Raw genomic sequence first — 22,664 nt, forward strand, 5'->3', positions numbered from 1 at the left:
AGACCTGCTTGCCAGGCTGGCTCTTGATTGGTATCTGGGTGCTTGAATTGTCCTGGAGGATTCCTAACATTCCCTAAGAGTAGGTCACAGTGCCTAAACTCTTTGTGCAATGTGGTTTATGCGGAGTATCTATTTTCCTTCTGAGAGTCTCTAATTTTGGTACATTCCAGGCAGAGAATGCATACGTGACCAGCCCCCAATAAAAAAATCTAGGGCATTCAGTCTCTGATGCATCTCTCTGGCGTCAATTATGTGTGTTAGCACAATTTAGTGCTGAAGGAACTTGGTACATTGTGATTCCATAAGGAGAGGACTCTTAGAAGCTTACACCTGATTTCCTCCAGATTTCATCCTATCTTTGCTCATTTTTATCCTTTCAGTGTAACAAATCAGGTGTGAGTATTCCCGTCTTGTGAATACTCAAAGGGAATGAAAGAACATGGAAATAGCCTTAGGAACCCCCACACAAATTGAGACAGCACAGGCCTTACTAAATACCTAGCATCCCATAAATGTGTGGTCCAGAAAATCAACACTGAGGACCGGTCTCAACTAGATATGATTTGCTGAGTAAACCCCTTTAATCAACTACAATGAAAAATCACCACTGTGTCTGACTATGGAATAGCATCCAAACCTGCTCTTCATCTTTATTGGTTCCACATCTTGAGGGTCAACTGCTATTATTTTATGTTCTTTCTTCATGCACACTTTTAAAAAAATTATTTATTAATGAGACACACAATGAGAGGCAGAGACATAGGCAGAGGGAGAAGCAAGCTCCCTGTGGGGAGAGCCTGATGTGGGACTCAATCCTGGAACTCGGATCACGCCCTGAGCCAAAGACAGATGCTCAACCACTAAGCCACCCAGGTGTCCTCATGCACACCTTAAAAAAAAGATACTTTTTTTTTTATGCCTCCACAATGTATTTATTTATACTCATTTTGTTTCTAGCTCCAGGATTTGCCCTCTCGTTGTTACAGATTTATGCTTAAAGCCCAGCAAGCATTAATCACAAAGATACAATTGTTAAAACTCGACGAGCTATTTGTGTATGTATAACAACCATAGGTTTTGCTTTTGAAATTGGATTCCAAAGCTCATTCCTTGATTTTGATCTTACCTGCCATATGACAATATAGAACACTCCTAATGGCTTAACTGCAAGGGATAATTATTTAGTACTTTCCTAAATTCTGTAACAGTAATTTCCATATTTAACGAAAAACTGGAACATAATTTTTTTTTTTTTAAACCGCTGAGCCACTCGGGCTGCCCCCAGTCACTTTCTTTCTTTCTTTCTTTTTTTTTTTTTTTAATTTTTATTTATTTATGATAGTCACACACAGAGAGAGGCAGAGACATAGGCAGAGGGAGAAGCAGGCTCCATGCACCGGGAGCCCGACGTGGGATTCGATCCCGGGTCTCCAGGATCGCGCCCTGGGCCAAAGGCAGGCGCTAAACCACTGCGCCACCCAGGGATTCCCTGGAACATAATTTAAATGGAAAAGTATCAGGGGTGGGGGAGAGAGGAATAAAAACTGGGAAAAGACCACAAAATGCTCCTTTCCAAGGAAAACCACTATGGAAGAACATCCCTTTATACATTATCTTATGCATGTACACATATACACATGCATGCACACACATACACTCACAAAGACTTATGTTTGATTATCCTATGAAGGCTATAATCTATTTTTCAAAGCCTATATTAAGTATTTCTCATGTCATTACAGATATCTATCATAATCTTAATGACTTCCAAGTTAATATAGGAATATACCAGAATTCAAATTCCTACGTACGGACAAGTACTTAATCCCATGTATAAAAACTCAGTGATATCATCAATATGGTGCTCATTTTTTTGGTATTTTAATCTCAGAATCTTAACTTTCAATTATATGATTTCCAAATCAAAGAGATGTACAACCTATATTGACATATACTCCTTTCCCAGAACCATGCTTCAGTGCTGCCAATAGGGAAAAACATAAAAATATCAATCTCACCTTAGAAATACATTTGATAAAATTATCAAATTCCCACAAATTTGGGGTTATTCCTTTCATGGGTGTGGGGAATAGGGTATAGAGCCTATGTGAGAAGTTCTGATAAAAGAAATACTACTGTAATTAGAAGGCAAACATTTGAGTTGGGATGGAAATGCAGTTAGATATCACCAACTGTTATTGGTCACAATACTTGTGTTATTGGTCACAACTACTTGTGACATTTTCAAAGTGTTACAGTAAATTCTGCCTTAATAGTGAGAGATTAAAAAAAAATCAGTTGTATGAAATGAAGTTAAGTCCTTGCAAGGTTTAAAAAAAAACACAACTTTCTCAGTCTGTACTGTCAAAAAAATTACAAAAGACAGTTCAACAGAAACTGTATACAATCCTTGGAAAACCAGTCAGGGCCCCAGATAAGAACCGACTTGAGAACAAAGGCTGTGAGAGGAGAGGAGGCAATTGTAGTAGAGTAATAACATTAATGTTGTGGACTGTAATATCAGGTGGTTTTCTACATTTCAACAAATGTTCACTTCCCTGAATTAATTTTATTTTGCAGGTTTCCACCTCTGGATACAATTTTCATGTTTATTTAACATAAAGGTAGTGAGCACACTTACAAGTCAATGTTAAGGCTGTGCAGATTTTTTAAGCTTTTATTTGAATTCCAGTTAGATAACATACAGTGTATTAGTTTCAGGTGTACAAGAGTGATTCAGCACTTCCATACATCACCCAGTGCTCATCACAAAGTGCACTCCTTCTTAATCACGATCACCTATGTAACCCATCCCCACCCCCACCTCCCCTCTGATAACAATCAGTTTGTTCACTACATTTATACGAGTCTGTTTCTTGGTTTGCCTTTTTCTCCCTTTGCTCATTTGTTTTCTTTCTTAAATTCCACATGAGTAGAAGAATCATACAGTTTTTGTCTTTGACTAATTTTCCTCAGCATAATAATCTCTAGTTTCACCCATGTTGAACAAAAAGAATATTTTGTTCTTCTTTATGCCTGAATAATATTCCATTGTATATATACACATCCTTATCCATTTGTCAGTCGATAGACACTTGGGCTCTTTCCATAAGTTGGCTATTGTAAGTAATGCTGCTATAAACATTGGGGTGCATGTATCCCTTTGAATTAGTATTTTTGTACTCTTTGGGTAAATAACTAGTAGTACAATTGTTAGATTGTAGGGTAATTCTATTTTTAACTTTTTGAGGAACCTGCACACTGTTTTCCACAGTGGCTGCACCAGTTTGCATTCCCATCAACAGTGCAGGAGGTTCCCCATTCTTCACATTCTTGCCAAAACCTTTTTCTTGTGTTGTTGATTTTAGCCTTTCTTACAGGTTTGAGGTGCTATCTCATTGTAATTTTGATTTGCATTCCCCTGACAATAAGTGATGTTGAGCATCTTTTCAAGTCTGTTGGCCATCTGGATTTCTTCTTGGAAAAAGGTTTATTCATGTCTTATGTTCATTTTTAAATTAGATTTATTTGTTTTTCAAGTGCCGAGTTTTATACGTTCTTTGTATATTTTGGATATTAACTCCTTATCAAATATATCATAGGCAAATATCTTTTCCCATTCTGTAGGATGCCTTTTAGTTTTGTTTCCTTTGCTGCGCAGCAGCTTTTTATTTTGATATAGTCCCAATAGTTTTTGCTTTTGTTTCCCTTGCCTCAGGAAACCTATCTAGAAAAAAGTTGCTATAGCTGATGTCAGAGAAATTAGTGCCTGTGCTTTCTTCAAGGACTTTTATGGTTTCAGGTCCCATCACACTTAGGTCTTTAATCTATTTTGGATTTATTTATATGTATGATGTAAGAAAATGGTTCAATTTCATTCTTTTGCATGTTGCTCTCTAGTTTTCCCAATAACAGTTGTTGAAAAAAAAAACCTGCTTTTTTTTCCCCCATTGGTTATTCTTTCCTGCTTTGTCATAAATTAACTGAACATATACTTTGGGTTCATTTCTGAGTTTTCTATTCTGTTTAATGACCTATGTGTCTATTTTTGTGCCAGTACCATATTGTTTTGTTTACACAGCTTTGCAATATTACTGGAGGTCTAGAATTATGCCTCCAGCTTCGAGGGCTGTGTAGATTTAGCAGCAAAGTCCCTGCCCTCATGAAGCTGACATTCTATTGGGTATCAATTCTGGTACGCCCATCATTATACTTGTGTTAAGTGCCAGATCAAACTCTTTTCCTAAGTACTACCTCCTAAGTGATTCTGAACAAAGACTTATCACATCACTTACAAGGTTCCTCCACTGTGTGATCTGGTGAAAACTGAGATAAATTTGATTATTGCTTAAATACCAACAAAATTAACACAAGTATTTTCTCTCTTATGAGACTAAATGATAATAAGAATCCAGGGTTTTATAAAACATCATTCTGGAGAACTTCTTCCTGACGATTCTTTGATGTTCTTACCATTCTTGTTACTTTCATAAATTGTATTGCCACCATGAGTTTTGCGATGATGGGAAAGTTTTGATCGCCAACGGAAGCTCTGGCCACATGTCTCACACTTGTAAGGTGTCTCCCCTGTGTGAACCCGCTGATGAGATTGTAGCTGTGAAGAGTGACGGAAGACCTTGCCACATACGTCACATTTGTATGGTTTCTCTTCACTGTGGACACTCTGATGAACCTTAAGACTCGAGGCCTGACTGAAGTGCTTACCACACTCCCCACACTTGTAGGGTTTCTCTCCTGTGTGGACCCTCTGATGCATGTCAAGATTCAAGCTCCACTTGAAGCCCTTCCCGCACTCCTCACATTTGTACGGCTTTTCTCCCGTGTGGACTTTTTGATGGGCTTGAAGGTGTGAACTACGACCAAAGCTCTTCCCACACTCTTCACATTTGAATGGTTTCTCTCCACTGTGGATTCTCTGATGGGCCAGAAGATTTGCGGCCTGCCTGAATACTTTCCCACACTCCTCACAATTAAATGGTTTCTCTCCTGTGTGGATTCTGCAGTGAATTTTGAGATCTGCTCGACGATTGAATCCCTTTCCACACTCTTCACATTTGTGTGGTTTCTCACCAGTGTGGATCAGCTGGTGAATCTGAAGTCGGGAACTCTGATTGAAGCCCTGCCCACACTCCTCACACTTGTAGGGTTTCTCTACACTGTGGGTCTTCAGATGGGATTGAAGATATGCTCTCTGACTGAAATCCTTCCCACATACCTCACATTTATAGGGTCTCTCTCCTGTGTGGACTACCAGATGAACTTGATAACGGGTTTTTGTCCCAAAGTTCTTCCCACACTCATCGCATTTGTATGGTTTCTCTCCTGTGTGGACTCTCTGATGGGCCTGAAGATTTGAACTCATAGTAAAGCCTTTACCACACACTTTGCATACATATGGCTTCTCTCCAGTATGGATTCTCTGATGGGCCCGAAAATGTGAAGGTTGAATGAAGCCCTTCCCACACTCTTCACATTTATAAGGTTTCTCTCGTGTGTGGCCCTTCTGATGGATATGAAGATTTGAGCTACAAAAGAAACATTTCCCGCACTCTTCACATTTGTACAGTTTTTCTCCCGTGTGGACCATACAGTGACTATTAAGTGATGACCTACGTCGGAAATTCTTACCACATTTATCACATTTGAAGGGTTTCTCCCCAGTGTGGATTCTCTGATGCTCCTGAAGATGTGAAGCATGAATGAATGCCCTTCCACATTGGTCACAATTATAAGGTTTCTCTTCCATGTGCAATTTATAATGAACATTAAGTGCTGATCTGCGACAGAAGCCATTCCCACACTTCTCACATTTGAATGGCTTCTCTACAGTGTGGACTTTCTGATGGGTTTGCAGACATGAGCTCTGACTGAATTCCTTACCACACTCATCACACTTATAGCGTTTCTCTCCCAAATGAACTCTCTGATGAATATGAAGTGCTGAGCTGTAACAGAAGCTTTTTCCACACTCACGACATGTATGAGACTTTACTCCTGAGTGGATTTGTTGATGAAGATCAAAGTTGGAGACATCACTGAAATATTTCTTAAATTCACTGCACTGATCAGGTTTCTGGCCTGTGTGAGTTGTAGACTGCCCTGCCCCAACGTGTCCAGGTGAATCACCTTGTTTGGGGAGCTGAGAACTCTTTATCACGGAGCCTTGACACCTACTTAAGTCACTTGCAATCTGTTGCCAGATCCTCCAGCAAGAATGCTCTTCAGGTGGCTCTGCTTCTAAAACAGTCTTCATCTTACTTTGGATCTTTCCTCCTGTAAAGACAGAATGCAGAGATGTGGACAACTGAAGGCTTTGTTTAGTATTTTCAAGATTTCATATTTAGAAGAAAGCATGAGATTTTAATTAATCCAGAGCACGTTCACGTCTTTTTCCTTGTGTATCTTATTCTTTGGTTTACATGTACATAGAACCCAAGAAGGGTCCAGTGGGCTCCTATCCACTAAGCAAGTTACACCATGTCTCCCTAAGAGAAGTACAAGTTAGATGTCAAAGACTTAATTCAAAAATTGATAATATGATTCAAACTATTAACTTATGGCCACTTCTATTGAATTTGAAAATCAGTGTAGTAAATTGAATAGTAAATTAGGTAGTTAATAAATTATGGAGACAGAAATGTTATATAGATAATGAAGAATGAATCAACCAGAACTTCAGGAAAAGCACAACAATCAAATTTTGGGTTCATTTTATATATCGTAATATCAAATACCTTGAAATATTTACATTTATATATTCAAAGTATTCCTGGAAACTCTGCACGTGTTCAGCTAATCTTATCTTTATTTTTGACAGACATTAAATGAGTTGGCTACTATTATAAACTTCTGACCACTTGTAACAATTTAATTTCAGAAATTTGTCTTCGGTGTCCATCGAAAGATGAATGGATAAAGAAGATGTGGTTTATGTATACAATGGTATATTACTCAGCCATTAGAAACAACAAATACCCACATTTGCTTCGACGTGGATGGAACTGGAGGGTATTATGCTGAGTGAAATAAGCCAATTGGAGAAGGACGAACATTATATGGTCTCATTGATTTGGGGAATATAAATAATAGTGAAAGAGAATAAAGGGGAAGGGAGAAAAAATAAGTGGGAAATATCAGAAAGGGAGACAGAACATGGAAGACTCCTAACTCTGGGAAACAAACTAGGGGTGGTGGAAGGGGAGGAGGGCGGGGGCTGGGGGTGACTGGGTGGCGGCACTGAGGGGGGCACTTGACGGGATGAGCACTGGGTGTTATTCTGTATGTTGTCAAATTTTACACCAATAAAAAAAATTTATTATTAAAAAAAAAGAAAAAAGAAATTTGTCTTCCAAAAGGTTTATCCCTCTTAAAAATTGGTATTCCCAAGTCTCTATTTTTATACAAAGGTTATCTAAACATTTGGAGATTATTTTTTCAATAAACTTTTCAATTAGTTTAGGAAGTACTTTTCTTAAAACTCAACAATAAGGGAAAAAAGAACCAGGTTAAAAAATGAATCAAAGGGACGCCTGGGTGGCTCAGTGGTTGAGCGTCTGTCTTCGGCTCAGGGCATGATCCCAGAGTTCCAGGATCAAGTCCTACATCGGGCTCCCTGTAGGGAGCCTGCTTTTCCCTCTTCCTATGTCTCTGTCTCTCTCTGCTTGTGTCTCTCATGAATAAGTAAATAATCTTTAAGAAGAAAAAAAAAAAGAACCAAAACCCCTAAGATATACTTTAGCGAAGAAAATATACAGATGGGCCAATAAGCATATGAAAAGATGCTCCACATCTTATGTAATCAGGGAAAGGCAAATCCAAACACCGAGATACCCTACACACTTACTAGAATGGTCAAAATCAGAACACCAACACCACCAAATGCTGCCAAGATATAGAGCAACAGGAACTCTCATTCACTGCTGGTAGGAATTCAAAATGGTACAGCCACTTTGGAAGAGTTTGTTGGTTTCTTACAAAACTAAACATACTCTTAGCATACTCTCCTGATACTGCCCAATTTGGTATTAACCAAAAGGATTTGAAATTTTAAGGCCACACAGAAAACTATACACAGATGTTTATAACAGGTTTATTCATAAGGACAAAACTTGGAAGAAACCAAAATGCTCTCCAGTGGGTGAACAGATAAATATTACCTGTGGTACATTGATATAATGGAATATTATTTGGTGCTAAAAAGAAATGAGCTATTAGCCATGAAAAGACACAGAGAAAATGTAAATGCACACTATTAAGTGAAAGAAGCCAAACTGAAAAGTATGATTCCAACTATACAACATTCTTAAAAAGGTAAAAGTATGGACACAGTAAAATGATCAGTGGTTGCCAAGGGTTAGAGGGGAGGGGATGAATAGGTGGAGGACAGGATTTTTAGGGCAAGTGTAACCACTCTTTTCAATACAATAATGGTGGCTACATGGCTTTATCCATTTGTCCAAGTCCATAAATGTGGTACCACCAAGAGTGAACCCTAATGTAAAGTACAGACTCAGTGATAATGATGTGTGAATATAAATTCATCAATTTTAGTGGGTGGAGGTTATTGATAATATAAGAAGCTCTGGGTACATGGGGACAAGGGATATATGGGATATCTCTGTCCATTCCCTCTCAATTTTGCTATGAACCTAAAACTGCTCTAAAAAAAGTCTTTGAAAGCACTACTGAAAAAATCTTTATGGGGATCCCTAGGTGGCACAGCGGTTTGGCGCCTGCCTTCGGCCTAGGGCGCGATCCTGGAGACCCGGGATCGAATCCCACATCGGGCTCCCAGTGCATGGAGCCTGCTTCTCCCTCTGCCTGTGTCTCTGCCTCTCTCTCTCTCTCTCTCTGTGACTATCATTAAAAAAAAAAAAAAAAATCTTTATGAAAGAGAAATTTACTCCCCTACTTGTATGAATAGTCAATTGAAAGCTGCCCCCTCAGGACGCCTTGGTGGTTCAGTGGTTGAGCATCTGCCTTTGGCTCGGGGCGTGATCCCGGAGTTCCGGAATTGAGTCCCACATCAGGCTTCCTGCATGGAGCCTGCTTCTCTCTCTGCCTGTGTCTCTGCCTCTCTCTCCCTGTGTCTCTCATGAATAAATAAATAAAATCTTAAAAAACAAACAAAAAACCTGCCTCCCTCTTTCGATCCAGTGGACAATTGGTAAACAGCCTCTATCTAACTCTGCCTTGGGTCCCTTTATTGGAAAGGTACTTCAGTGTCGAGACAACTGGAATGTCTAGAATGAATTGCAGGTTTGGGAGTGAATACTTAAATGGCACACTGATTAAAACACAGCATAAAGCAGAGAGTGGAACTTTAGCCCCTACAGGCAAGTTTCCTTCAATGAGAACAAAAGGGCAATAAAGTTGAGCAGAAAATATACATGGTTTTAAACCCAACAGTAATTCAGATCTCTAGGGGGAAAAAAAAGACAATAGAAATGAGCCCAGGAAAAGGAAAAAATGAGGTCACAGTGTAAACTCTGGAAGCCAACCATAGAGTGGGAGTTTGATCCTGCTAGGAACTCTCCCCAGGCAGACACATGGATGGTTCCTCAGGATTTTTAAGTCTCTGCTCAGCCCAACAATGAGCCCCTTTACTGCCCATTATAAAATAATTAATCCCGTCCTCACCCAGTGCACCTCCCGTGACTCCAATACCTCCTTGTTTATGTTCCATACAGCACCTGGCACCATGAGACATGCTAAGTCTTCTGTTGTTCACCATGTCTGTCCCACCATGATGAGGCATCAAGGAGGGAAGTATGTTACACTGTGTAGGCTGAACACATTTGACACCTTCCTACTTTATAATGAATGCCCAGAACTGTGCCCAGAACATGGTGATAGTTAACAAATGTGTGTTGAATAAATAAATGAATCCCAGTTTGACTATTTTGGTGAGAGTTTATAAGCCAAGTCCTAGAAGGAAAACATATTTTCTATGTAAGTTATTTGAAAGAGGAAAGGGACAAAACACTGTGGCTTTGCTGGAAAGCTGCAAAGCTATATACAAGGGACACCAAGAGCCAGGGGTACATGATGCAGAATGCTAATAAGAAAATCAAAGATGGCAAGAATCCTTGGGGTGAAAAGGAAGGAGGGCCTTTGCTGGTTCCTTTTGAAGATTTAGGACTGTTTCTTTGTTCCCACTCTTGTGGGAAAATTGTGGATGTACAGATGTGTGGACAAAATAGCCCAAAACAACAGTTTTTCAAGTTGAAAAACTCCAATACTCTAGCGAGGTGGGAAGATTTAAAAGCTTCAGGACAGAAACTCAGAGAATCACTGCCAACAGGACAGGAGTCATTACACAAAATGCCTATGAAAGTCACAGATATAAACTAACACATGAAATGTTTATTCTGATTGCAAATGAAAGATGCATTTCCTAGTATGGTTCATACTCAAAAAAAAAAAAAAAAGAAAAAAGAAAAACTTGAAAACTTTGGCTCTAGAAGTTACATAGTCCTTAACTGAACAAATTGTTCAGATGGAAAGATAAGTTGCAATAGAATCTTGGAAAATATATCCTTAGGTAAGTATGTATTTTTTGGTAGGTAATATAGTTCATAGTTATATTTAACAAATTGAGCTCTAAAAAACTACTCTTAAAAGAGTAGTTGTGGGATGCTGGGTGGCTCAGTGGTTGAGCATCTGCCTTCGGCTTAGGTCATGATCCTGGGACTAAGTCCCACATTGGGCTCCTTGCGGGGAGCCAGCTTTTCCCTATGCCTATGTCTCTGCCTCTCTCTGTGTGTCTCTCATGAATAAATAAAATCTTCAACAAGAAGAAAAAAAAAAAGAGCAGTTGTGTGGGGTGCCTGGGTGGCTCAGCCAGTGAAGTGATTGGCTCTTGGTTTCAGTTCAGGTCATGATCTCAGGGTTGTGAAATCAACCCCTGTGTCGGGCTCTGTGCTTGGCAGGGAGTTTGCTTGAGGATTCTCTCTCTCTCCCTCTGCCCCTACCACCACTTACAAACATGTGCTCTCATAAATAAGTAAGTAAATAAATGTTAAAAAAAAATAGTAGTAGTGTAAGGGGTACAGGAAGTGTCTCTGAGGATGTGACAGTAAACTTCCTGATTCTCTCTAGGTTGGAATGTTTGTTCACTAGTTGAAAAACACCAAATCTTCATTTAAAAAATCAAGGAAAAACTATGAAATCTATATTCTTTAACATTTGTTTAATAACTACATTTGTAGAAAATAAAAAGCACAGTATATTTTTGAACCAGAGATACAGGCAGCATCCATGTATGCATCTCCTATTAGTTTTACCTTAAATCTTCCCCCTCAAGGACAGGGAAGGAAAAACCCGGGAGTGGTAACATGGGTGGGCTCTGAAAGAGGCAAATGGGCTGCAGATGATAAATCTTCAAGAGGAAGGCAGCCTACAACCTGGTCAACACTGTGGGAAACAGATCTTTCTCCTTCTCTTGGGGGATATCTGAGAATCAGACACCAGAATTCTTTTTTTTTTTTTTTTTAATTTATGATAGTCACAGAGAGAGAGAGAGGGAGGCAGAGACACAGGCAGAGGGAGAAGCAGGCTCCATGCACCGGGAGCCCGACGTGGGATTCGATCCCGGGTCTCCAGGATCGCGCCCTGGGCCAAAGGCAGGCGCCAAACCGCTGCGCCACCCAGGGATCCCAGACACCAGAATTCTTGTTCCAAAAGTATTCTTCCCAGAAATGAGAATGCCTCTCAAAGGAAGGTTCTACGAAAGCCACAAACAAAGCATGTTACTCAGTATGGTCACAACCACCATGCTTAGAAGCTTCCTTGGGATGGGTCAAGTGCATAGACCCAAACACACATTTATGCCAAGGGTACCCAAGAAAGTAAGTGAAATAGAAAGTAACTGGACAGGCATTCGTCAAAAAACAAAAAAATGTTCCGCAATATCCTTCATTCATTCTGGTTTGCACATGACCTACAGTTATCACCATGACCCATGGAGACACAGAGGTCTCCCATCCATTAACACGTTCACCAAGTCAACACACATTTCCAGATACCTGCCACATACCCAATGATTTTAGGCACTGAGGATATAGCAATGGAAAAAAAAAAAAAAAAAAACAGACAAAATTCCTCACTCGTGGGGATCACACTCCAGGGGGGACAGAGAGGAGATAAGCAAGCGAACAAAAACACATGAGGCACAATATAAGGTAAAACAAGGAGAGTAAAGAGACAGTCATGGTTTACTAAGTTGGTCAGAAAAGGCCTTTCTTGTGACGTTGAAACTGAGCAGAGACAGGAAGCAAGGAAGAGAGGGAGGGAGGGGAGGGAGAGGAAGGGGACATAAGGATTTCAGGTAAAAAGGTATGTCAGCCAGAGAGTAAGGGCTCTGAGAGACAAGTATGTGTGGTAGGCAGTTTAAATGGCTCCCAAAGATTCCACATCCTGTTTTTTTGGAATGTAGAATATGTTATGTTACATGGCAAAGGGGAATTAAGGTTGCAGATGGAATTAAGGCTGCTAATCAGCTGACCTTAAAATGGAAGACTCACCTCTATTATCCAAATGGGCTCAATGCAACCAAAAGGACCCTTCAAGATGGAAGAAGAGCATAGGCAGGCAATGTGACAGCAGAAGAATGGGCAGGGAGAAGCAATGTTGCTGGCAGTGAAGATGGTGGAAAGGAGCCACAAGCTTAAAAACATGGGGTAACTGCTAGAAGTTGAAAAAGCAAAGACCCAGATTCTCCCGTAGACTTCCAAAAAGGAAATGCATCTGTGCTGACACCTTGAGCCCAGGAAGAACCATGTCACACCTCTGACCCAGAGAGCTACACGGCAGTCACCCTGTGTCGCCCTAAGCTGTGCAGTGTGTGGCAATTTGTTAGGACAGCAGCGGGCACTTCGGCGTCCCTGGCAGGTCTGAGAAACATGAGGAGGTGGAGCAAGAGGAAGGGGACAAGTGATGTGTTCAGAGAGGAAGTGGGAGATGAGCACACCATGGAGGACTTTAGGAGCTACTTGAATCAGCTTTAACTCAAAGAAAAATAAGCCATAAAGAGTTCTGGAGCAGAGAGGCATGGCGCTCTGACTTCTACTTCCTAAGGATCAGCTCAGGCTGCTACATGGAGAACAGACAACACAAGGGGTGGTATGGAAACAGGCACACAATATAAACGCAGCTGGAATGATTCAAGACAGAGTCTGGCAATCTGAACTGGGTGAAGGCAAAGGAGGCAGAAAGAATTCAGACAGATGGAAGAACACTTGCTAGGACTCCCACCTGCTTGGTTCTTGCCTGATTTTTCTTCTCTCTGGGTTGCTAGCATCATCCAGAGGGTTTATTTTTTCTTTCTCAAAGCAGAATACATCACAGAAGCAGGGGTGGTGAGTTGTGAACACGTTAAGCCACATACTTAAAATGAACACACGAAAGCTACAACTGCCTGAGTATCTGGATTCCTACACCTATTGATCAATTAATCAAAACCAGCATTTTTCGAGCACTTAAAAAAAACACAACCTATTTCAAGACCCAGACATATATCCACAAATATCTACCACACAATCAGCGGGACATTCTGCTGTAATGTATTCCGTTCTTTCTAACAAGCTGAGCTTTTCTACTTTATTTCATTAAAAAGTGTTTGTGCACCACCAATGCAGGTGACCATTTATTTCAAGACTCCTGAAGCCTTGAACACCTAAGGACAGAGAGCCAATCCAGGAAGCTGACATTAAGGCACAGAGTGCCTGTCCTCACCCACAGAGATCAGGTTCCTGAAGTTCTCCAGCATCACGTCTCCATACAGTTTCCTCTGGGCGGGGTCCAGCAGCCCCAGCTCCTCCTCCGTGAAGACCACTGCCACATCCTTGAACGTCACTGTCTCCTACAACACCAAGCACATGCAGCGTCAGACCTGCACCCACTGGGAGCCAGGCAGCACTGAGGAGATGGAGAGGATGGTAGGAAGCAGTTTCATGGTTTGAGAGATTCAAGTCCATCCATAGGCTTGTAGGCCCTTCTCCGTCTACCTGGCCAATGCCACATAGGGATTTTCCTTGGCCTCACCAGAAAGTGTGGCAATGACAACGTCCTTATGTTTTTATTTTGTGTCTGGAGTCAACTTACAAATAACCACCAAGAACTCTAAATGCACATCCTAGATGACCTAATTTTTGGTACACACTGCCGACTGTCCCAGAAGCATCTACAATTCAGCCAAACATATCTGATTGTACCCACCGTCTTCCTTTCTCACACATGAACCATATCACTTCACTTTAATGTGTGCTAAACTCACAAGCTTTAGGTACACTTGTGGGACAGCTGTGTGGTTCACCCCAGGTAATACCGGGCATCAGGTTCTGTAGCCAACAGGCCTCAGTGCCATTCCCAAGGGTCTGTACCTTACAAGCTGTGAGACTTTGGATGAGACTGCCTTAGTTACCTAAGTTTCTTCTCTGTATGTGGTCCTTCCATGATGGAGCTCTTTCAAGGATTAAATCAGGGAACATCTACAGCATTTGGAACAGTGTTGGCACAGAGGAAATGCCTAACCAACAGTTGCTATCATTCATGTTATTTCTTCATGTTGCCAGTATCAATATCTATTTCACCTAAATTTTGGGGCTATGTGTTATCCCAGAGAACAGGTCATCTATCCCTTCCTGTTCTGAATAAACATCATTTAATTTTACATATCCTTCTCATTAGAATACATCCTGTAAGAACACTATTTTACATAGATCTTGTTTCCCTGTCTGATAACTTGAAAATAATTGCAAAGGACGATTACAAGGCCGAAAAATGAGCACATTTAAAATTATGATCGTATGATGGCAGATTCTTCCCAATCTTTTTCTCACTCTCCTAAACTTGCGAGAGAATGGGACAACCCAGGTTCTCTGTATGATGGCCCAGAGCAGGCTATTATATTTTTCCATGGCTTTGGTAATCTGATTTGGAAGAACAATTTGTATTAGTATTCCCACTTATTTGACTGTAAATTAATAGAACTCCCTTTTCAGATGTTTACTCATATTTCTCATTTGTGACACGCCTATGCATGTCCTGCTTTGTATTCCACTGGGGTTTTTTTTTTCCCCCTTTAACCAGATGCGTAAGTTTCTTATTATGGGCTTTGTCTTTTTTTTCTGGAATCCCTGTGGTAAATATTTTTGCCTCAGGTTATTGTTCCTGGTAATTTCACCTAAGGTGTCTTTTGCCGTAGAGAAATTTAAAGATTTTTTTAAAGATTTTATTTATTTACTTAAGAGTGAGTGAGAGAGAGCGAGCATGAGTAGGGGGAGGGGCAGAGGAAGAGGGAGAAGCAGGCTCCCTACTGAGCAGGGAGCACCACATGGGGCTTGATCCCAGGACCCTGAGATCATGACCTGAGCAGAAGGCAGACACTTAACCAACTAAACCAACCCAGCACCCTGGAATTTAAAGATTTTATACAACGAGTGTGCTAACTGCCATCTTTGTGTCTGTAGCGCTGAGCAGTCAGTGAAGGGGAGTGACGACAGGAAGATAATCACCCTGAGAAGGGAATCAGGGAGCAGCACCACCTGTGAAAATCATCTCTCAAAAGAACACTCCAGGTACATTACAGGTCCCAGGGCCCGAAATGAATTCTTTCTGTTTCCCTATCTCTTCCACTTGAGCAGAATGCCTCACATTTCTGGCCTTGGTTTCTTGTATGAATCTGACCAAGTCTGTCATATTCACATGTTTTAAGATGAAGATAAGATCAACACCTCCTCCCTCGGCTGCTCCAAAGAGTAAATGCACAGAATGCACCAATACTCTAAGGCACAGGGAAGATAGAGTCCAGCTCTCCCTGTGGAAACCTCCAGCAATATCTTTGTGGAGCAGCGCTTACAGCCTGCTGTGCTGTGCTGTGCTTGCAGTTGGATAATCCACCTGATTACACCTGCACATAGCGAATGTGAGGACAAAAAACTGGCAGATTCTTTTCAGACTTGGTTTGGGTGGGGGGAAAGGTTTGATGTAGGCAAGTGGTCACTGCAGTGTTGGTTAGGATAATAAAATCCCTAAACCATGTATGTCTATAAATGGGAAGCAGTTAAAGATAGAAAGGTACAGGAGCACTTGGGGGGCTCAGTGGCTGAGTGTCTGCCTTTGGCTCAGGGCGCGATCCCAGGGTCCCAGAATCACTCCCACATCAGGCTCCCCAGATGGAGCCTGCTTCTCCCTCTGCCTGTGTCTCTGCCTCTCTCTGTATCTCTTAGGAATAGATAAAGTCTTTGAAAAAAAAAAAAAAGAGAGAAAGAAAGAAAGGTACATCAATTCAATGGGAGCAGAATGCAACTGTAAAAAAAAAGAACATTACATAACGCTAACGGGAAAAAAAATCAGAATTTAAAATTAGGTGTATTTTGTGAATATAAATTCAGTTATGAATGCCCATAAAGATAAGAGTAGGAGGAAATTACAATAGTTCATTTGTCAGCAGGGAAGTAATGAAGTGGGGGAACTGCTCATTTCTAGTAATTTTTCTACTGCAAAAAATAATAATAAAACAAAAGATAACTACATGCAATGTAAATTCAAAAGGGACAAAAGTAAGACACTGGTGTAAAACAGGTCCTCAAATGCCTGTTGTTCTGCCCAGAAAAACATGATGACTTGAGTAATGAGATGGAATTTGGAAAGTGAAAAAAAGGCAAGCCCTACTCACCTTGAACATGGTCATGTGTCCTCCTCCTTCTGGGGGTAGGTAGGCCAAGTCCTGAGTTGCACAGATCCCACAAAGCAGAACTGCACCTGGTGGTGTGCCTAGGAAGGCAGAAAAAAAGGCATTAAAGGTAGCCCAGGATGCTGCTCCGCTACAGGGATGATTACCGTGAATCTGTACACGAACATTCACAGCACCGTTATTCAGGAACTGGAAACCACCGAAACATCAATCTATAATCTACGCATGAATGAACAAATTGTGGCAAAATCCACACAATGGAATATTATTCACCAATTAAGAGGAAGGGATACTAATTATGCTACAACATGGATGAACCTTGTAAACACTACTGAAAATGAAAGAGGACGGTCACTTTCCAAAGGCCGGATATTGTGGGATTCCATTTATACAAAATGTCCAGAGGCAAATCTATGGAGACAGAAAGCAGGTTACTGGTTGCTGGGGTCGTTAACTGGGGGGTGGATCACGAGGGTTAACTGAAAATAGGCACAAAGAATCCAACTGGGGAAACAAAAATATTCTAAACTGAATTATAGTAATGGCTACACCACTCAGCAAAGTTACTAAAAATCATTGATTTGTGCAACTAAAATGGGGTGAATTAAAAATAAATAAATAAATAAATAAATAAATAAATAAATAAATGGGGTGAATTCTAGGATATGTACAATATACCACAAGTTGGTAAAAGTAAATGTTTGTTCATCTACACGTCATTTAAATTAGCAAGACGATTCTGAGTCCCTATCGCCACAATATTATATTTGAACGAATGAGTAAATAAGTAGGGGAGAAGCTGGTCCTCGTGGCAGAGTGCCGACTAATACGTGTCTCTTCCCATAAGATTTTATTAATTTTAAGAAAAAAAAATAGTAACTTTACAATGGAGAAACCTAATAGAAACCACCTCTAGAACTAGTCAACAAGGTTGAGTTCACCAATACATGGACAAACCAACCTACTTTGGCTCTTGTTATGTTGCAATGGCAAGGATGCCTCAATGCTTCTGTGGAATCACTCCCAACAACGCATAGCAAAACCTAAACATGGATACATCAGATAAATCCCAAATGAAGAACTTTCTCCCAAATAACTTCCCTCTACACTCTTTAAAAGCATCAAGAGGGATGCCTGGGTGGCTCATCAGTTGAGCATCTGCCTTCAGCTCGGGGCATGATCCCAGAGTTCCAGGATTGAGTCCCACATTGGGCTCCCTGCATGGAGCCTGCTTCTCCCTCTGCCTGTGTCTCTGCCTCTCTCTCTCTGCGTCTCTCATGAATAAATAAATGAAAAATATTTTTAAAAATAAAATAAAATCATAAAAGCATCAAGAACTGGCACCTGGGTGGCTCAGTCAGTTGGGCATCTGACTCTTGATTTCAGCTCAGGTCTTGATCTCAGGGTGAGCCCCTTGTCGGACTCCATACTGAACATGAAGTCTGCTTGAGATTCTCTCTCTCCCTATCCCTCTGCCCCTTCCCCCATTCCTATTCTCCCTCTCTCTAAACAAATAAATAAAATCTAAAAAAATAATGATAATAAATAATAAGTAAGTAAAAATAAAAGCATCGAAACCAGGGGCACCAGGCTCCAACAGTAGACCATGTGGCTCTTGATATTGGGGTCATGAGTTCAAGGCCCCACACTGGGCATAGAGCTTATCTGGAAAAAAAAAAGCATCAATGAAAAAGATAAAGGTTGTGGAATATACTCCACATTAAGGAACATCAAGTATGACAAAAATTTTGTAAAATGTGTATAAACAAATATATAGCTTAAGGCAATCCATAAAATTGGACTTTGAACTGGGATGGAGTAGAGGAGACTGGTTATAAGGCCTTTAAATGAAAACAGAACAAAATTAACTAAAAGACTATGGATTACATAACAGGATGTTATATAATGTTATCCAGCACTATCTAATAAGTAATATTACATTTAACATCTAATAGATAACACTATTGTATAATATATCTAATATTAAAAAAATATATAATATCTAATATTGCCAACTGAGTGATGTTAAAATTCTATAATCAGCCTCTCCTAAATCCTTCTTCCTAACACATCTCCTAATACCCATATATGGGGCTTTCTTCCTTCAGAAAGCTAAAATAAGCTGTCACTGAATTACAAGTATAATTCCTGATGTTATGCTGACAGAGCCACAAAACAGATAGGCAAGATGTAAACAATTGGGGAATTTGGGTAAAGAGTAAGTAAGAATTTCTTATACTATTTTTACAACTTTTCGAAGGAAAAATTTTAAATTATATAAAAATAAAGTCTTAAAATATCAGAAAACAGTCGTAGCAATAACAGTAATAATGAGAATAATAAATAACATGAAATTATATGGAAGTTCATTAATTTATTTTTTCTTGCCAGTGTTTAAAAATTTCCATAGTTATGGGGTACCTGGCCGGCTCAGTTGGTGGAGCATGCAACTCTTCATCTTGGGGTTCTAAGTTCAAGCCCCACATTGGGTAGAAGATTACTTAAAAATAAAATCTTAAGGGGTTCCTGGGGGGCTCAGTCAGTTAAGCAAGAGTGTGTACTCTTCATTTTGGCTCGGGTCATGATCTCAAGATCCTGGAATCAAGCCCTGCATCAGGCTCTGTGCTCAGCAGGAGTCTGCTTGAGAGTCTCTCCTTCTTCCTCTGCCCTGCCCCTGCACAAGCATGCGCACGTGCTCTCTAATACATAAATCTTTTTTTATAAAATAAAGAATAAAATAAAATCTTTAAAAAATTTCCATAGTTAAAACAAACCAGGAGAAAAACACAGAGAAATATATGATAGTTTTGTGAAATGTTTATAAACAAACATATAAATATACACAAAGAACCACCAAACAGAAATGTTTTAACAAATTAAAAGCTTCACAGCTGGGCAGCCCGGGTGGGTGGCTCAGTGGTTTAGCGCCGCCTTCAGCCTGGGGTGTGATCCTGGAGACCTGGGATCAAGTCCTGCATTAGGCTCCCTGCATGGAGCCTGCTTCTCTCTCTGCCTTTGTCTGTGCCCCTCTCTCTCTGTATCTCTCATGAATAAATAAATAAAATCTTAAAAAAAAAAAAAAAGCTTCACAGCTGCTACCTTGGATTAATGGGTAATTTAAAAAATTTTTCCCTCATATTCTGTATTTTCTGAATGTTCCATAATGATATGGTTCTATAATAATTAAACACATTATAAGTAATAAGTGAAACAGAATAGTTGACAGTGTTTGGAAAAACTCAAAAAAGTCACAAACCACTAGCTTTGCTTTTCAGGTCCTCCAGAATCAAGGGCTAACTACCTGGGGTCTGATTTCTGTGGGTTCCTACAGCTTAAGAAGAACATACCCAAGAGATTAGGAACTCGAGCTCTGGACTCAGACTGCATTCATCCCAATCCTAGCTTGGCCTCTTACTACATGGGGACTTTGGGAAAAGAATTTATGCTCCATGGGTCTCAATCTCATTTTACAGAATAGAAAAAGAAAGCAGGATTTCTTCACAGAGCTATGGTATGGCACAATGTATTTGTATAAAACCGTCACTGGTGAGGTCGGCAGTTAAGGGTCAATTATTATTAATGCCCATGCCCGATTACACGTGTATCATCTGATTGATGTGAACATTGTTGCGAAAGAAAAATGCCAAATCCCACTCACGTGGAACCTTGCTGTAGTAGTCAAGGAGTCACTCCTTGGATCTCTGCGCAGCTCTTTTTGAGAAGTTAGGCTGGGGAAAGAAAAGAATGTTATGAAATGCCATGATCGTGTGGCTCTCCTCAACAAAAGTTAAAGCCTCCCCTTCCTCCGTGCAATCTGGAAGCAACCCTTATCACCAACTACACCCCAAGACCTGATGTTTGCTTCCCACCTGCTTGTCCTCATTAACCTCTCTTACATTTTTCCTTAAGCTCTTCCTCGTGCACCTCTTAACTCAGGCATGAAACCCAAAACCATGCCTCAGGTGATGACCGCTGCCCTGACAAGACCTGCCACAGGCCCAGACCACTGAGAGCTTTTGAGGCCAACTCATACCTGCACAAAAGGACCATGGAGTGACTTCTGGGATGATCTATTCCCTTTACCTCATTAGAATACTAAAATCCCTGCCCAAGGAAGGGGGGAGGGCTCAGCCTCACATACACAACACACAGTGTAGGTATTGGCATGTTTCACTAAGGCACATGCTCCACCTTAGGCCCATCTTTACATATGATGATGACAAGACTTCCCTATCTAGGGACGCCTGGGTGGCTGAATGGTTGAACGTCTGTCTTTGGCTGAGGTCATGATCCCGGGATTCTGGGATCAAGTCCCACATTGGGCTCCCCGCAGGAAGCCTGCTTCTCCCTCTACCTATGTCTCTGTCCCTCTCTGTGTCTCTCATGAATAAGTAAATAAAATCTTAACGAAAAAGACTTCCTATCTATCTAAATATCTATCCTAACTTTCAACAAAGGGAACCCATTCACCATCTTTTGGGGAGTCACGGCTTTGGAAGCCATTCCCCATGATCTCCTTAGTTGCTGTAAATAAGCTTTCTTTGTGCAACAACTCAACCTGGTACGGTTTCTGACTCAAGGAGAGAACTCACGTTGGATCTGTTGCACCCTCACCTTCCCAAAAGAGAGATTATAAGGGGCCCCCGATTATCCAGAATCATGCAGGAATCAGAGAAGAGGAAAGGTTCTGCAGTGGGATATCTACCCTACCCTAAGGATTTCGGGCTCTTCGGGAAATTGATACTAAGAAATGTCACCATCCACCTTGTGCCAGAAACTGTTTTGAGATGTTTATTTCTACCACTACAGCTGGCACGCAGGGGTGCAAGCGCAGCTGCCTGTGGGAATCCCAAACAGACCAGATTTGGCCTCTTGCCCCTGACAAAATCCACAGGCAGAGACATTAGTGGCGGTGAAATAAGAAAGGAATTTATTTCAGCGACGCCAACGGCTGCAGCCTACCAGCTCAAAGACTCTTCAAAGTATTGGAAACGCTTCCAGGTTTATACACAAAAAATGTGGGGCGATGGCAGGTGGGCAGTGAAGGTCAAATGATCACCGTCTCAATCACGAGTGGGGCCTTGCTGGCTCACAGCAGGGCTTACTGCTGGAGGGGGTGGTTTGGTTCCACCAGGGGATGCTTTGCCCTCAAGGTCTTCCACCCGAGACAAGAGACAAGCTGGACAGAAGCCAACTAGAAAGTTTGAGGTCAAAATGGAGGCAGCTCTCACCACCTCTTCGATTCCCCAACAGCAGGAAGCAGAAGCACCCGTGGGTGTAGGGAGGCAGACGCTGGGCGAGCTAAGACACGCAGAAACTCTCAAACCAGGCGACAGGCGACCCCACCCCACCACACCCCAGGACTGGCAAACCACCCTGAACGCGGAGACTCCCCCAGGGATGCACACCACTGCCCTCCCGCTGCATACCTGCGTACTCTGTCCAGGCTTCTTTCCCCCTAAATCGCCCACTCGCTGCTGGTTCCAAGCACAGATCCAGGAAGTTTGGAAGCGTCCGAAGAGGCGGAACTGACGCACTGCTCCCAAAGAAAATTCAGTAACAACCTCACACTCCCCCCAGCGGAAGTGCCTGCGAAACCATGGAACTTCTGGACTACACTTCCCAGAAGGCACCGGATCCGCCTTCCTGACGGGAAGTGCCTGCCGCCACACGGAGCGTTTGGACTACATCTCCCAGAACGCACCAGATCCGCCTTCCCGAGCGGAAGTGCAAGTCACCGCACGGAGCGTCTGGACTACACCTCCCAGAATGCCGAGGGCGAAACGTTTTTAGTCTCACCCTCCAAAAGTGTTGCGGTTGCTGGGAGCTAGTTGTCTACACTTCCTCGAAATGCCAGAATGGAAGGAATCACGTAGTCTCGACTTCTTGGGTGGTTATGAGGGTTTCTACACTAAGAGTCTGCGTTGCCTCTGCCTGAGTGCTCCGA

At 41.4% G+C, this 22,664-nt stretch overlaps 1 protein-coding gene across 2 annotated transcripts; it reads right to left on the reverse strand.

Moving 5' to 3' along the window:
• Positions 1-2,650: 2,650 nt before the first annotated feature.
• On the reverse strand, positions 2,651-22,354 carry LOC140604118 (uncharacterized). Of its 2 annotated transcripts, XM_072775176.1 has the most exons (5): positions 22,147-22,354; positions 20,376-20,445; positions 16,700-16,797; positions 13,756-13,882; positions 2,651-6,294 (listed from the first exon to the last, which is right to left on the reverse strand). In XM_072775176.1, exons 3-5 carry the CDS (start codon positions 16,712-16,714, stop codon positions 4,430-4,432), a joined length of 2,007 nt encoding a protein of 668 aa, XP_072631277.1. In that variant the 5' UTR covers positions 16,715-16,797; positions 20,376-20,445; positions 22,147-22,354; the 3' UTR covers positions 2,651-4,429. The 2 variants fall into 2 exon arrangements, with proteins under 2 accessions (XP_072631277.1, XP_072631286.1); XM_072775185.1 differs by lacking the exons at positions 16,700-16,797; positions 20,376-20,445; positions 22,147-22,354 and having other exon boundaries at positions 13,760-13,878.
• Positions 22,355-22,664: the final 310 nt, after the last annotated feature.

Source organism: Canis lupus, chromosome 1 (genome assembly GCF_048164855.1).
Source record: "Canis lupus baileyi chromosome 1, mCanLup2.hap1, whole genome shotgun sequence".
NCBI classification, from domain to species: domain Eukaryota; kingdom Metazoa; phylum Chordata; class Mammalia; order Carnivora; family Canidae; genus Canis; species Canis lupus.